The following is a 17,913-nucleotide window of genomic DNA, read 5'->3' as shown; positions in this document are numbered from 1 at the left end:
CCGTGATGCTCCATTATACATATGCCACACACACAATGCCCATTATACATATGCCCAACAACGTGATACTCCGTTATACAAGTGCCCCACACCGTGATGCTCCATTATACATATGCCACACACCGTGATGCTCCATTATACATATGCCACACCGTGATGCTCCATTATACACATGCCACACACCGTGAGGCACCATTATACATATGCCACACAGCACACACCGTGATGACGATTATGCCTATGACCCACAAAGTGAAGCTCCTTTATACATATGCCCCACACATTGATGCTCATTAAACATATGCCCCACAAATGATGCTCATTAAACATATGCCCCACAAATGATGCTCATTAAACATATGCCCCACAAATGATGCCCATTAAACATATGCCCCACAAATGATGCCCATTAAACATATGCCCCACAAATGATGCCCATTAAACATATGCCCCACAAATGATGCCCATTAAACATATGCCCCACAAATGATGCCCATTAAACATATGCCCCACAAATGATGCCCATTAAACATATGCCCCACAAATGATGCCCATTAAACATATGCCCCACAAATGATGCCCATTAAACATATGCCCCACACATTGATGCTCATTAAACATATGCCACACAAATGATGCCCATTAAACATATGCCCCACACCCAAGGTGTGGGGCATATGTTTAATGGGCATCATTTGTGTGGCATATGTTTAATGACTCAATGCCACACAGACGATGCCCACTTTGCGCACACAGAGTTTTACAATTTTTTTTTACCAAAACGAAGGACTTGCGCGCAGGACTTGAGCAGAGGCTGTGGCGGCGTGGCGCAGGACGGGCTGCTCGGCTGTGGCGTTGATGGAAAGTGCGCGAATTCATGCGCTGGGGACGTCAGGCGGTCACGCGGCACAGAGTCACTCTCTCTGAGACCTCCTGCCGCCAAGCGAGGTTGGAACCGCTACGCTGCAGGAGGTCACTGCCGCAAAGTCAGGACCACAAACTCTGCATTACATCACTTTCTGACCTCCTGCCGCCAAGCAAGGAACCTCTACGCGGCAGGAGGTCAGTGAAAGCTGCCGAGCTACTTCAATACACCCGCCGAGCTACCCGTCGCTCGCGAGCGACGGGTTGGCGAACCCTGGTCTACACCATTAGGTCGACTTGCATTCAGGTCGACATGGGTTAGGTCGACAGGGTCATTAGGTAGACATTTAAAAAAAAAAATTCAAGCGTCGACATAGCACCGCGTCCCCTCGCCTGGCTCGCCAGGCTTCGGGCACGGTGCCTCGCTACGCTCGGCACACTATTTTATTCTCCCACCATGCCCTAGTGGATGGTAGGGCATGAAATACCGCCTGTTGGCACATGTCGACTCATAAAACAGTCAAATGACCACATGTCAACCTTTTGCCTGTCGACCTTCCCCATGTTGACCTAATGACCCTGTCGACCTAATGCTTGTAGACAATATGACCGTATCCCCCTGGGAAGTGGGTGCTGTTTGCGCCCCATTATTAGGAATGGCGAGTGTGTATGTACTTCTATAATATATATATATATATATATATATATATATACATACATACATACATATACATATACATATACATACACACACACATTTTTTATTATTATTTATTACATCTGGAAACCCCCCTTTAAATTTGCCCCTGGCAGGTGCCACCTGCAGCGATCTCCCTGATTTCACTAGGCAGCTTTAGAAGAACCGCAATTAGAATAATTTTGTAGAAATAGGTAGAAAATAAATCATGTGCTACATTATCCAGGGCAGGTTTGCAAAGCAGTGCATGTGAATACAGTGTGCAGTTTATTACTTACTTGATTCCCCTGGCAAGGAGGACAAGCACGGCTCTCTGGGCATAGGGACAGAATCTCATGCTGTAAAGTCGGATAACTCCTTCCGGTACGGGCCCTGGGGCATCACTGCCTGAAATAAATGTTATTCAGTTGTATGTACATTACAGACATGCAACATAAAGCTACCTGCAGTAAATAGTCTAGAAGAATATACAACTTGTAAAAGGTAAAATTCTGTCACATATTATATACAGTAAAAATATATTAGTTCCAGTAAACCTGCATCCTTGAAATAGTACATGGCATAGGGGATTACAGGGCAGCACGGATGGTGTAATGGTTAGCATTACTGCCTCACAGCACTGAGGTAATGGGTTCGATTCCCACCATGACCCTAACAGAGTTTGTATATTCTCCCTGTGCTTGTGTGGGTTTCCTCCCACACTCCAAAAACACACTGACCTTTTTTCACATCGACCATTTGACCCTGTCGACAAATATTAACTGGGGACGCTCAGATACCTCCTACATTTATTATACCTTGTTCTGTACCTTTATATTGCAGGCCAATATATCACTAAATTTTTATTGTATTCTACAAAGAGATTTTATATACATATACACGATTTTCCGGCATCATTGTTTCCAGTGCCTTGCCGGATTATCCAAGGATTTCTAGTTTTTACTAATTTTGCACCTTCAGTACATTTCTAAAGCAATAAATAGTAAAATATATGCTACAGCATAATATTAATGAATAAACACAGTAGTGTATGCAAAACTGTTTATTACAGTGTACTACGTGCTGTATAAGCAAAACAGGTATCAGGTATATTTTGAAAAAACATTAACAGTAAGTGCAGTACGTATGAAAGTCTTGCTGGGACCTTGGACGCCATATCAGCCCCACTGCTGCCTGCTGTGTCACCTGCGGGATCCTTGGAAGCTGTACCCAGTGGCACTTGCTCATGCTGTGTGTTCCGCGGTACTTGCTTTGACCTCAGACACCATGATGCTTCCTGTGTCACCTGCAGTGTCCACGGAAGCTGTACTCACTGACACTTGCGCCTATTGCGTGTTACGCCCATGCGCAGAAAGTTTGCTTTGTCCGGATTAAAAGAGGTTCCGGACCAAAGGTTGCCGGAAAATCGGTGGTGTATGTATGTATGTATAATTTAGGTACTCGTTTCCTAGCACGGCACCCACTAAGCCTGGGGTAGCCAACCCTAGTCCTCGAGAGCTACCAGCAGTGCATGTTTTGCAGGTCTCCTCACAGAATCACAAGTGAGCTAATTAGCTCCATCTGTGTATCTTTTAAAATGTGTCAGTGATTAATGAGTGCAGCAGCTAGGTTGTCTGGAAAATGTGAACTGTTGGTAGCTCTTGAGGGCTAGGGGTGGCTACCACTGCACTAAGCGATTTGCTTAGTGGGCTATTCTGCGTAGTGAATTTGCATCGCATATCATTTGTATGTGCAATGTGATGCGATTTTTCATTGTATAAGTCATTCATTCAAGTAATCCGCTGCGCTCGCCACACTTTATAAAATCAACTCCACGCCGACATGGATAGTGGGGGTATGAAAAGGTCGGGAGGACGCGTAGCGCGTGCGCTCGCCATGCTTTGAGGTGACGTGGATAGTGGGGGTGTGCATGGGTGCTTTTAAAATGAAGTACCGTCACATCTCATTGCATAGGTGCTTATACAATGAAAAATCGCATTGCATGCAAAAAAAATAAAAGGGATTTTTGTAACAACTTACCGTTCGAATCCCTTTCTCTGATATGGTCCTGGTGACAGAGCTCAACATTGGGATGTAGGAGGGTCCGAAGGAGCCAGGCACCTATCCTAAAGCTTTTGGATGGTAGGCTCCTCCCTTCTGAATCCCAGAGTTCCTCAGTTCAATCTTTCAAAGCCATTGGAATACATTAACTCAGTACAAACTCAGTACAACGCCTGCACATATTATATGCACAATTTCAAATTTAACTTTTCAACCAATTATAACATGAAACATCATGAACACTGGCCTACTTACTGAGCGTAAGGGAGGGATCGCTGTGTCACCAGGACCATATCAGAGAAAGGGATTCGAATGGTAAGTTCTTACAAAAATCCCTTTTTCTCTTTCAATGGTCCTGGTGACACAGATCAACATTGGGACGTTCCAGAGCCGGTCCTTTGGGTGGGTACGCTCAGGTCTGCAGCTCTCATCACTGCTCGCCCGAATGATGCGTCCTCCGACGCGAACTCATGGAACCTATAGAATTTGGCAAAAGTGTGAACAGATGACCAAGTGGCGGCCCTGCAAACTTGCTCAGCCGTGGCCCCATGTCGAACCACCCAAGAGGTGGCGACCGACCTGGTGGTATGCGCATTAATCCTGGCCGGCACAGGCCTACCAACCTTAGTGTATGCAAAGGCAATAACGGACCGCAACCACCTAGCAATGGTCTGCTTAGATGCAGGCCAACCAATCTTGTTGTGCACATCATACAAGACTAGCAAAGTGTCAGTCTTCCTAACACTCTTCACCCTGTCCACGTAAATGCGCAAGGCGCGCACAACATCCAAATTCCTCATTTTGTCCCTTTTTCTAGAACCCTCTGGGGGTTGGAACACAGGCAGAACTATCTCCTGATTTAGATGAAAAGCAGAGACTACTTTTGGCAAAAATTGGGGAACTGTTCGAAGAACAGCCCTGTCATCATGAAATCTAAGGAAAGGAGATTTGCATGACAATGCTCCCAATTCCGATACTCTCTTTGCTGACGCAACCGCCAACAAAAATACAAGTTTCCAGGTAAGGAACTTAAAGTCAGCCGACCTTAATGGCTCAAAAGGCGCCTTTTGAAGGCACTCCAAAACCAGTGACAAATCCCATGGAGCCACTGGTTGCTTGTAGGGAGGTTTCAATCGAGAAACCCCAAGGCAAAAAGGTTTGCACCTCCGGCAACAATGCTATCCTTTTTTGAAAATAAATAGACAAGGCCGAAATCTGCACCTTGAGTGACTGAAGGCTTAATCCAGATGAGAAGCCATCCTGCAAAAACTCCAGTAACTTAGAGAGTCGAAATCGTGATGTATGCGATTTCTGTCTTTCACACCACCTAATATAGGTCTTCCAGACCCTATAATAGTTTGCTGAAGACACTGACTTCCTAGCTTTCACCATGGTGTTAACCACAGCCTCCGAGAACCCCTTGTTCTTCAAGATGGCAGTCTCAATAGCCAAGCCATCAAATTTAGCCGAGCTAAATCCTGGTGTAAGAACGGTCCTTGACTTAACAGGTCTGGCCTCAGAGGTAGACACCACGAGTCCACAGACAATCTCTGAAGTCTCGAGTACCAGGACCTCCTTGGCCAATCTGGGGCCACTAGGATCACTGGAATTCCTTGGGAGTGGACCCTCTTCAATACTCTTGCCAGCATTGGAAATGGTGGGAATACATACAGCAGTTTCCCCTCCCAGGGGATAGTCATTGCATCCACTGCTTCGGCTAGTGGATCTCTCTTCCTGGCATAAAACCTGGGAACTTGACGGTTGAACCGTGATGCCATCAGGTCCACATCCGGAGTTCCCCACTTCAATGTGATTTGATGAAAAACCTGTGGGTTCAGGCTCCATTCCCCTTCCAGCAGCTCCTCTCTGCTCAGGAAATCGGCCTCAATATTCTCCACCCCTGGGTTGAATATCGCTGACAAAGCTGGAACATTCAGCTCCGCCCACAAGAAAATGCGGGAAACCTCCCACATGGCCAGTTTGCTGCGTGTGCCTCCCTGGTGATTCAGGTATGCCACAGCCGTGGCGTTGCCGGTCTGAATCCTCAAAGGAAGGCCCTGCAATCTTTCTCCTGCAAGAGAAAGTACAGATTAGTACCCGTTAATAGGCTTTCCTCTACTCCACCATGGCAGCATACTTCTGAGTTACGCCCTCTCGGGTAGATATCTGGAAAGGAACACAAAAAAAGACACTGCCCCTATATAAGGACCTCCTCCCCTGGGCTCTGTGTCTTAAATTATAAAGCTCCATACACATCATATACAAAAAAGAAGGGCAAGGGAAAACGGCTGCCATGGTGGAGTAGAGGAAAGCCTATTAACAGGTACTAATCTGTACTTTCCTCTATCTCCCCATGGCAGCATACTTCTGGGTATACCCAAGCAGTTTTATTTCACTGGGTGGGACAACCTCAATTTATAACATAAAAGAAAGAAAAAAAGGATACGGTTACTTCACCATCTCCGTCCGTAGCCTGTGCGATAGCCAGCCTACGTCTCTGCTGTTATACTACTGCGCTCAATATTTTGCGCCCCATACTAGCATCTTGAGATGCCGTAACGTCTACCCTGTAATGTTTGGTAAACGTATGTGCAGATGACCAACATGCTGCTCTGCATACTTCCTCTATTGACGTAGGTTCTTTTTCAGCCCAGGACGCCGCCAAGGACCTGGTCGAGTGGGCTTTCAGCCCCACAGGAACTTCCAACTTCCTAATTTTGTACGCTTCCCCGATACACATCTTGATCCACCTGGAAATGGTGTTTTTTGTAGCTCCCAGACCCTTATTCCTACCTTCCATAAGTACAAACAACCTTTTTGACTTCCTAAAAGGCTGTACTCTTCTTATATAGGCTTTTAAAGCCCTAATCACATCTAGGTTATGCAACCTTTCTTCTTTAGCGTTTTTGGGGTCCGCACAAAAAGAAGGAAGGATTATCTCTTGGTTGAGATGAAAACTGGAAACTACTTTGGGTAAAAAGGTAGGGTTTGTTCTGAGCACTGCCTTGTCTTCGAAGAAGTTCAGAAAAGGTTCTTGTACCCACAGGGCCTGGAGCTCGGACACTCTCCTTGCCGATGTAATGGCTACAAGGAAGACCACTTTGATAGTGAGATAGCTGAGCGATATCTCCTCTATTGGTTCGAACGGTGCCTCTGTCAATACGTTTAGAACTAAATTGACGTCCCATGGGGCCAATGGGTTGTGAAAAGTTGGCCTAATCTTTTTGATCGCTTGGACGAACCTTTGTATGTACTTATCTGCAATCTTGATATCCAACATTGCCCCAATGGCCGAAATTTGCACCTTCAAAGAATTCGCCACCAGCTTCTTTTCCAAACCTGATTGCAAGAAGTCTAGAATGGTAGGAATTAATCTAGGGTTCCTGTTATTTTCTTTGCAAAATAATACATATTTGCCCCATATTCTATAATAAGTTGCTGACGTCGACATCTTTCTTGCTCTTAGTAGTGTATCTACTACTTTCTGAGAAAACCCTTTTCCTTTCAGCGTCCTGGTCTCAGTAACCAGGCCGCCAGGCTCCAACTTGCTGGTTGACGTTGATAATACCGACCTTGCCTGATTAGATCTTCGTGATGGCCCCCCTATCGACATCTTTACTATTTTGGCGAACCAAGGTCTCCTCGGCCAGTATAGTAAGACCGCTATTACCGTGGCAGTTTCTCTCTGTACTTTGTTCAGAAGTCTGTGGATAATTGTGAACGGGGGAAATGCATATGCTAGCTCCACCTCCCATCTTGCTGTAAGCGCATCCGTCTGCCATGCTGTCGGTTCCCAATGTCTGGAAATAAACCTTGGGACCTTCGCGTTGTTCGCCATCGCCATAAGGTCCACTTCTGGTACCCCCCATCTCTGTGTTAACTGTGCAAACACTTCTGTCGACAGTTCCCACTCTCCTGGGGTTAACCTGTGCCTGCTCAGAGCATCTGCCCTGAAGTTTTCTTTTCCTGCCACAAACACTGCGGACAGGTTTCTGACATGACGTTCCGCCCACTTCAAGATCAATGCCACTTCTGACATCAGCTTCTGGCTCCTTGTACCCCCTTGTTTGTTCAGGTACATGACCACCGACTGGTTGTCTGATCTTACTATCAGATCCTTGCCTCGTATCAATTCTTGAAACTCCTGACATGCCATAAACACTGCCCGCATCTCTCTTATGTTTGAATGTTCCCGGCTCATAGCCTGGTCCCATTCTCCTTGTGCCGACTGCTCCTCGCACACAGCGGCCCATCCTGTCTCGCTGGCGTCTGTAGTCACCATCACTTGGGTTCCGGTTGCGAACGACCTTCCTTTGGTCAACCTCTGCGCTTTTGACCACCAAAGCAGATCTGTGACTGCTCCTTTTGACAGATATATTCTCTGCTTCGGTCTTTTGCATCTCCATTCCACTGACTTAAAAAGCAATTTTGCAGCATTCTCATGTGGAATCTGGCCCATTGTACTGTGTCCAAAGCGGCCGACATGAGGCCAAGCACTCTCATGCAGTCTTCTGAGTACACAGCCCTTTTTCTCAGCATTTCTCTTACTTCCTGTAACAGCTTTAGGCGTCTGTCCTTTGTTAATTTTATTATCATTTCTCTTGTATCTAAAATGATTCCCAAATATTTTACCTCTTGTGACGGTTCTAACTGACTTTTCTGGAAGTTGATCAACCATCCATGTTGCTTTAGGTAATCCAGTACTATACTCGTATGTGCCTTCGCCATCTCTTTGGTCTCCGCCACTATTAGAAGGTCGTCCAGATTGATACGCCTAACACCCTTAGATTGGCTACCAGTACGACTAGTATTTTTGTAAAAGTTCTTGGAGACGTTGACAGGCCGAACGGCAGTGATGTGAACTGGTAGGTGATCTGTTTTAAACGGAATCTGAGAAATTTTTGATGTCCTACAAATATCGGGACATGTAAATATGCATCTTTTAAATCGATGGAGGTCAAAAACATTCCTCTTTCTATGTCCGGTAAAATAGATCGTATTGACTCCATTCTGAATCGTTTTATATGAACGTAGGTATTTAGTCTCCTTAGGTCTAGAATAGTTCTGAATCCCCCTGAAGGTTTCTTTACAACGAAGAATCTTGAGAACCACCCCAGATCTTCGCACTGTTTGAGAACTCTCTTGACTACTCCTTGTTCTATCATGGTTTGTAGACTGCTGAATAAGGCCGCCCTTTCTTCCAGATTGCTGGGAATAGGTGACTCTTCCATCCAATTTCCTGGTACCGTAATAAATTCTATTTTGTAGCCCGAGGTTATCACCTCTAGCACCCATTTGTCTTTTATTGACTGACGCCAGGCCTCTTGATACTGTAGCAGCCTGCCGCCCACTTTCTCCCTGGCGTCATTGTTGGTTTTGCCGGAAGGAAAACCTGCCTTCTCTGCCTCTTTGGCCACGAAAATTGGTTCTGTTACCGAGCCAAGGCCTGCGAAAACCTCTGCCCGGCCTATATGCTTTTGCTTCCCTGAAGTCAGCTGATTGGTACCGGGGTGATTTATTAAATGTCCCTCTTCTTGCGGCCTTATCCTGGGGTAGCCACACCGACTTACCCCCTGATACTTTCGTAATAATCTCATCTAATTGATGTCCAAACAGATAACTTCCTTGGAAAGGCAGTGAGATTAATTTATTTTTGGACTGACTGTCTGCCGCCCAAGGCTTTAGCCACAAGGCCCTTCTTATAACCGCCGTTGTAGCGTTGGATCTAGCCGCTAAACGTACCATGTCAAGTGAAGCATCGCACAAAAACTCAACAGCCACCTGTATGTTTTGTACTACCTTCATTAGCTCTGCCCTCTTGATGCCGTCCAACATGTCGGACTCCAGGTCTTGGCACCATGACCGTAACACTCTAGTCGTCACCGCTACGGCTGACGAGGCCTTCATTGAAGCCCCTATTGTTGCGTGCTGCTTCCTCAGACTCATTTAAATTTTTCTCTCCATTGAGTCTTTAAATATATTCGCATCCTCTAATGGGAGCGTAGTTTTCCTTGAGATACGTGCTACCGCCGCATCCACCTTGGGCGCTTCATCCCACCTTTTAACCTGCTCATGGTCAAAGGGGAACATTTTGGACACCCTCAAAGGCACCGCCACCTTTTTATCGGGATGCCCCCATTCCTCTTCCACTACCTCCTGTAGTGTTTTAGACAATGGGAATTGTTTGGCCTTCTTCTTTTTGTCTTTAAAACAGAAGGTCCTGAAGCTTGCCCTCCTGAGGGTCTTCTATATTAAGCGACTTATGGATCAAACAAAGTAGATTCTCTAATAAGTCTGGGTTGAAATCTACACATTCTTTTTCCTGAAAGACTTCACCTTCCTCCATCTCTTCCTCTGTCTTTCCTGAGGGACCTGGCTCCGAGCCCTCTGAGTCAGAAAGTACTGCCCTGGGTCTCTTCCCTGATGATTTGGCAAAATCTTCTTTTGACATAAAGGTGTCCGCCAGCTCAGTCTTAAGTAGCTTCACTAAATCTGTGACCTGTATAGATCCCATTTGCAGCGAACCTCTGCATTTGCTGCACACCGAGCCTGAACACATTTCAGGCAGCACTTTGTCACAAGTTGAACACTTTCTTTTGTGCTTAGTTTTAACATCACTTTTTTCTTTGCCGGTTTCAGACCTAGCAAAAGAAAGCCCATATTTAAACATGTGTAAATTCCCTTACACTATAAAACATAAAGCCTCTAACATCTTCATCCTGGCTTACCCTGGCTTAACAAGCTGCTTTTTTTCATCCTCCATATTATCACTCTGCCAGCACAGTATCACTGTAACAACATGTGACCCCCGTTAGCACCAGAAAGATAATATATCCAAGTCCCAGCAGCGCCGCTGCCTTGCGGGACCTTACCACAGTCTGCTGGTATCAGGGGAAGACTTCCGCTGCCCTGTCCTTCTGTTAACGGGTGCGTTACACTCACACAGCCGCCGGTATCTTGCTCCACTACAGACGCTGAGGCGCACTCTGATGACATCAGACGCCAGGTCCCAGAAGTATGCTGCCATGGGGAGGTAGAGGAAATCACCTTCCACACAGCCCGCAGTTCCAGGATGTTGATCGGCAAGGTGGACTCCTCCGAGGTCCATAGACCCTGAAGGCGTAGGTCCAAAACCACCGCCCCCCAGCCCCTGAGACTGGCGTCTGTAGTCACTACCAGCTAGACCCAGGACTGCAGAGACCGACCCCACTGAAGGGAATCCACCTGCATCCACCATTGCAGAGAAGACCGAGTCTCTGGAGACAACACTATGTGCTCGGACTTCATGGTGTGAGTATTTCCTGACCAAGACGTCAGAATCTCCCACTGAAACATTCGAGAGTGGAACCTGGCAAACTGTAGCGTCTCAAAAGTCGCCACCATTTTCCCTAATAGTTTGAGACACCTCCAAACCGTTGGACTCTGAGGCCCCAGGATCTCCCGAACCAAGCTTGTTATGTCCCTGGCCTTTGTCTCTGGGAGAAACACCCGATGTAGATGGGTATCCAGGATAACCCCCAGGAACTGGATTCTCTGTGACGGCACAAGCTGAGACTTTTGTAAGTTTAACAGCCAACCGTGAGTCTGCAAAAACTTGATGGCTTCTGCCAGGTGACTCTGCAACTTCTCCGCCGACTCTGCTTTGAACAGCAGATCGTCTAAATACTGAATCACAGTGATCCCTTTCAGGCGGATAGCAGCCGCCATTACAGACATTATCTTGGTGAATACCCTTGGGGCTGTCGCCAGACCGAAGGGCAATGCCTGAAACTGTAAATGCAGGTCTCCTATCGCAAATCTCAAGAGAGCCTAATGCTCCGGATGGATAGGGACATGAAGATATGCGTCCTGGACATCCATGGACGCCAAAAATTCTCCCTGGTCCAAGCTTAGAAGCACAGACCGTAGAGACTCCATCTTGAAATGATCCACCCATAGATGGAGATTCAAGGATTTTAGATTTAAAATTGGTCTGAAAGACCCGTCTGGCTTGGGCACCAAAAACAGTGTGGAATAAAAGCCTTTTTTCCACTCTGCTCGAGGTACCCACCTTTCTCTAAAAGAGACTGAGCCGCCCCCAAAAGAGCAGCTCGGAGTCGAGACTCCTTTGTCAGAGGTGTAGGCAGGAACCTTCTCGGAGGAAGACCCCTGAATGGAATTCTGTAGCCCTGGGATATAATGTCTAATACCCAAGGGTACCGGTCCAACAAAGTCCATGCGTCCCTGAACCATCTCAGGTCCCCCCCCCACCTTGACCACCATCGGGATATCTCCCAGGTAGTCATGCTGAGGGTTTGTCCTCACCTTTGGTGCTTGGTTTCTTATTAAAGGAACCAAATTTTGACTCAGGGGCCTTGCCCCGGGAGGACTGAAAATTTTCCCCTGAAGGCTTGTCCATGAAATGACGCACCCCCTCTAGGGGAGGGCCGAAAGGACGGCCTAAAGGCAGAAAACCGTGAGGACTGCTTAGCTGCAGGGGCTGGCAGAAAGGTACTCTTGCCTCCCGTAGCCTGCTTAATAATTTCCTCCAGCTCTGAACCAAACAACAGCTTTCCTTTAAAAGCTAAAGACTCTAAGGCCTTTTTGGATTCATTGTCCGCTTCCCAGGCTTTAAGCCAAAGCACTCTCCTGGCATTGACGGACACTGTGGAAACTCTGGAAGCCATTTTGAGAGCCTCCTCCTCCGCTTCAAGCACATATTCTGCCGCTGCTTGAAGCTTCTCAGCAAGCAGTAACGCACTAGGATCAGCATGTAACAAAGTACAAAGCTCATTGGCCCACACAATCATGGCCATAGAGACCCAGGCTGATGCAATCAGCGGGTGTACAGTGAAGCCCACCCCCTCAAATATAGCCTTGAGGTTACCTTCCAGCTTTTTATCCACGGGGTCTTTAAAAGCTGCCCCTCCCTGGACAGGTAGCACAGTGGCCTTAGACACCCGTGCAACAGAAGCATCTACAACCGGGACTTTTTCCCCGAGGTCTGCATGCGCCTCAGGCATGGGGTATAGGCTTAAAAATCTTTTAGGCATCTGAAGCCTTTTATCAGGGGTTTTCCAGGCCCCTTCCCATAAATCCTGTAAACCCTCGTCTGCAGGGAAGGTAAAAGTTTCCTTATGCTGTCTCTTAAAAACACCCTTTGCAGGAGTTTTATCCTCCACAGACAAATTCAATGCCTGTTTAACAGCAGTAATCAAATCCTCCACCCCTGAGGTTGAGGACTCTTCAGAATCATCACCCTGATCCCAGGGTATGTCTGTGTACTCTCCTTCCTCATCAGCAGCTAACAATGGCACTGAATAAGACCTTTTAGGGGTCCCCACAGAATCACCATCAAATTTGTCCAACAAATAATTAAATCTGCTGATATCCTGCATGACCTGTAATAAGTCAGGATCTGTCTGGGTCAGAGGCAAGGAGCCAGAGGACTGCTGAGATAATGGCAATGGTCTATGGGAAGCTACCAGCACATCACTCTGCCTGTCCAGCAAATGCACCAAAGCATTAACAGACCTGCCCAGGGCACTCGCCCACGCAGGCTCCGATAGCTCTACCCTCTGGGGTTCACTCCCCATGGGTTTCACAGCAGCGCAAGAAATACACAAGCCCCCCCTGGCCATCTGCTCAGGGACAAATTTCAGTGTACAAACACTGCAAGCGCTCAATGTATCTGGGGTTCCCTCCCCCAAAACCACAGACTGATGCTCAGACATGATGTTCACAAATAACACAGTCACAGCGGAAAATGTACAGGCGTTTATACAGAGCCAATGTACTCAGTCACTTAGCTGTCTGTAGTATTCAGAATGGGGAAAGCGATGCCCAGGAAATCCAATCACTCTGTCAGGATCTGTAAGCCAGCTCAGCTCCGCTGCAAGCGTTCCGAATGGCGTCAAAACAGAGTGAGGGAAGAGACCAAGTCCCTGCTGCTGCGGGGTCCGTGGCTTTTGGCGCCAACCACCCCCAGACAGCCGCTCCCACAGTAGGATCTCCAAGTTCCAGTGTCTCCCCCTCTGCTGGGGACCACTTGGAACATGCCTGTAACACACTGCTGTCCTCTCAGTATAGGAGCTCAGTGTGCCTGTCCCCCATGATCCCCACCTAGCGTGGAGCCGGTTTCAGAGCTCTCCGGAGCCCAGGCAGCCTCTAAAAAGAGGCTGTAAGCGCTGCACAGGGAGACCAGACAGCGTCTTCCCTGTGCACAGAGAGCTGACAGGACGCGCTTCTGTCAGCTCCTGCTGTACTTTCAGTGTGAGGATTCAGTGAGAATCCTCACACTGTGCCTACCTAAGCTAGTGTAAAAGTTAATAAAATTAAAAACTCCTAACTAACTCTAATCCTTCAGCTGCTCCAGCAGCCCTTTAGAATAGCACCCACTCCAGTGGGCACCTAACACAAACTGAGGAACTCTGGGATGCAGAAGGGAGGAGCCTACCATCCAAAAGCTTTAGGATAGGTGCCTGGCTCCTTCGGACCCTCCTACATCCCATTGTTGAGCTGTGTCACCAGGACCATTGAAAGAGAAAAAAAAAAAAAGCACATGCGATGCGATTTCACTACGTTAGCGTACGTAAAAAATCTGGGCGCCGTGCTAGGAAACAAGTACCGTATTTTTATATGTACATTTGATGTTTTATTACTATTTATCCTGTATTGGTTACAATTATTACCACTAGTATGAATAAAACTCTGCGCTGTTTTCCTAGTCGGCGTTACTCCCCCAGATGCCAGTCAATCATCTGCAAAGGGACCCCACACATGCGCACAGTTTATAGTGCGCAGGTGCATTCTTTCAATAAATCAGCAAGGCTGCAAAATCACGGGCCTGTGTACGGGTGTCTGAATCGGGCCCATAGTATGCACTACAGTGAGTGACTGGGTCATGCCGATAAGCATCCAAGTGACTTAGAGAAAATGTTATTTTAATTTCAACACTTTGCGAAGCCTTCCACATATGGAGTAGGAGTCACATTTTGTGTGTGCACTGCAAAGTAGGGGTAAAAGTGGGGTAGAACTGAATTCCACCACCTGTAATCAGAGCTAGATTTAGACTTCATTGGGCCCTAGGAAAGTTACCAGATTGGGAGGCCCTTTCCTCAACCAACCCATTGCACAATACTTTTGTTCCTGATTCATGCCCCCTTGCATTTGTAATTTTATAGCCTACAAATGGTCCTTCCATATTCTAGTGGTGGGGGCCCGGGTGCTGCACTTCCATTTGCAAGGCAGTGGGGAAAAAAAACAAACCTTGGAGAGATGACCACGGGCCCCTTGACACCCACCGGGCACTAGGTGGGTGCCTAGTGGTAAACTCTGCGTCTAATTGTAGATGGAAATAATTCCACCACAGCCCATATCAATAGATGATTCAGGTGGCAGTGGCGTAACTACAGCAGGTGCAGGGGATGCAGCTGCTATGGGGCCCAGGCCTTTGGGGGGCCCGAAGACACAGCAGGCTATCCCCTGTACCCTTTTGTTTTTTTTCCCCATATACTGCAGCAGCGTGGTCTACCTTCAGCGATGGGACCCTGCACATAGAAAATTAGCAGCTTCCTGTTTCACTTGCAGGATCCCATGCCCCAGGACATTCAGTGCACACAGGATCGGCGGCTGGAGCCCATGCGCACAGCACACCTAGGGCAGAGATCGGCGGCACAGACACCCGGCGCATGGGAGTCACTTGCAGGCACGCTGCACACAGGTGAGCGGCAGCTGCCTGTGCATCATTGAGACTCGGCGCACGGGAGAGCAGGTCAGGGATGCGCAAGAGAAGTGCCACTGCCGGTGTTCTTGAACGGTGAGACCCTTACAAAAATTCGCTATGGGGCCCACACAGTTCTAGTTACGCCGCTGTCAGGTGGCATTACTGTCACTAACAAGCTGACGCCACATCCCCGCCCTCCTAAGGTCCTAGGGGTTCCATGTTTTCCTTCAACCACCAGCCAAATGTAGCTACCATGCAGTATTGGTTGGGTCATGCCTAGACCTCACAAACTGTGGACACACTTGGACTCTGCTTGGGAATTTGTGATATCTGAATGCACAGTTATTTCCTGTGCTTTAACAAGCTTTATTTTTTTAATATGTATAGAGGGAGGAGGGCTTCCATCTTCATGAGAACCTGAACCACCAGTCATGAACATAGGTCAAGGCCTTAGTTTTTACTTGCCACTTTGTGTTGTAAATAGCATGTTTCCAATTTAGCGTTTCTCTTTAGTTAAACCTGTTTTAGGTTATTCATTATTATTACGTTTAGATTGTTGGATTTTACATTCCCTCCATGTTATAGTGCATTGGCCTGAGCAGACAATGTTGATGGACTTGCACATCAGTGTCATGGCTGGTGCCAGTAGCTTTAGCACTAGTAGTAGGAATGGTTTCCTGATCTTTTTTTGTTTGTCCTCCATTTTCATCAATACAAAGCACCCCAGGGCTTATATAACACACTTAGCAGCACCCCTGGGCTCATACAGCAGAGGGTTCCAAACAAATCAATTATTTCAGCCAAATTTATGGCAGACCCTGTTGCTGAAATGATTGGTTTGTTAAACTGTGCATGTCTTGTTAATACAACATAAGGTGATAGGGTGGAAGGACCCAAGGACAATTCCATCTTGCACCTCTTTTTGCATTATATGCATTTTGGGGGCCTAGTTTTTGAAACTGCCATCCTGTGTGCCACTGCTAGATGTGAAAAAAATTCTGTGATTAGTTGTTTTTATGTTGTGTTTTTTTTTTTTTTTTTTTTTTTTTTTAAAGATACAGATCCAAAGCCTGAAAGGGTTCAAGAAACACCACATCAGATACAGACCCAAAACCTGAAAAGTGCTTGAGGCACATCCCTAATTTTATAATTTTTTTTTAAAGATACAGATCCAAAACCTGAAAGGGTTCAAGAAACACCACATCAGATACAGACCCAAAACCTGAAAAGTGCTTGAGGCACATCCCTAATTTTATAATATATATTTAGACAAAAAATGATCGTACTCATATGCAACTAAAGTGCATCTACAGGGGGGACAAGAGTCCAAGGTAACAAAAAATACCAGAATGCACTCACCAGCTTTTTTGCAAATTACATTTTTTTTGCTGTGGATTTTTTGGTGCGCATCAAACATATTGATACAGAAATACTCAATGTTTCTTTCCACTCTGGACCGTCGCCAGGAGTTACAACATCACATCAGTAATCCATTAACCACGCAGCATTTCCTACAGCGTAGATCAGGCATTCCCAACCACGGTCCTCAAGGCACACCAACAGTGCAGGTTTTGTAGATATCCAGGTTTGAGCACAGGTGACTTAATTAGTATCTGAGGGATTCTGATTAAACCATCTGTGCTGAAGCCTGGATATCACTAAAACCTGCACTGTTGGTGTGCCTTGAGGACCGTGGTTGGGAATGCCTGGCATAGATAGATAGATAGATAGATAGATAGATAGATAGATAGATAGATAGATAGAAGAGCCATACGAAGCGCTGGGCATTTGATAAATGCAGCATCTCTAGATAAAACCCTCCTGTCCCCTCACTAACAGGACACACTTGCCTACCTGACCCTCTCCATGACGGAAAAAAAATGCTCTGTTCCTGGTCTTCCCTGGTAATGGATTGCCATCACCTGTGGGGAGCTAGGTAAGTGATAAGAAAGGTGTCACCACAGGTGATGGCAATCATACATTACCAGGGAAGACAAGGAACAGAGCATTTTCTCCCTCATGGAGAGGGTCAGGTAGGCAAGTATGGGACAGGATAGAATAGAATATCAGAGTACGCAATACAAACAGTGCACCTATAATAATATTTAATAATAGTAAACCACAACTCAAATATGAATGTATTTAATATTCATGATGTATGGGGGGTTTTACAATTCACAATACAAGTCATAATTCACGGTCAAAAATGGATGATACTTTATCACTCTCCCACACTTTCCAAGCTTAATTAAATATCCCCTAAAGTCTTATGGTGAATCTACTACCACTCCATTCCCCATATGCAAGCTTTATGTCAAGGCCAGGTCCCATACACACAAGCTCCTACACCCACATAGTAACACATACACTTACCCTTCCCCAAACTCCACTGTGATCCAGTCATTTCTGCAGAGAGACTGTCAGTGCTGCCAGCTATATATCCTGCATTACAGGGAGCAGAGAGATTAATGACATGTTACACAGCAGCTCTCTGTATACATTGTAGCCAGTGTGACATACCAGTGAGGAAGCCCAGCTGCACTCTATGCTGTAGAACTACTGTCTTCCCTGCAGCCTACATATATAGCTTGTCCTGCAGAAGCAGGGC

At 46.6% G+C, this 17,913-nt stretch overlaps 1 protein-coding gene across 1 annotated transcript in view; it reads right to left on the bottom strand.

The window, feature by feature from the left end:
- The window catches only part of LOC146009177 (glutathione S-transferase omega-1-like), a 32,404-nt gene extending 14,491 nt beyond the window's left edge, over window positions 1–17,913 (bottom strand). The window contains exons 1-3 of the mRNA XM_083149288.1: window positions 17,826–17,913; window positions 17,679–17,747; window positions 1,840–1,948 (exon numbers count right to left, since the gene is read on the bottom strand). Coding sequence (XP_083005414.1) covers window positions 1,840–1,948; window positions 17,679–17,709 — 140 coding nt within the window. The 5' untranslated portion in view covers window positions 17,710–17,747; window positions 17,826–17,913. The remainder of the gene's footprint in view (window positions 1–1,839; window positions 1,949–17,678; window positions 17,748–17,825) is intronic.

Source organism: Crinia signifera, chromosome 6 (assembly GCF_055691185.1).
Source record: "Crinia signifera chromosome 6, ASM5569118v1, whole genome shotgun sequence".
NCBI classification, from domain to species: Eukaryota; Metazoa; Chordata; class Amphibia; order Anura; family Myobatrachidae; genus Crinia; species Crinia signifera.
The sequence above is the reverse complement of the archived record's forward strand: the minus strand, read 5'-3'. Positions and strand labels throughout refer to the sequence as shown.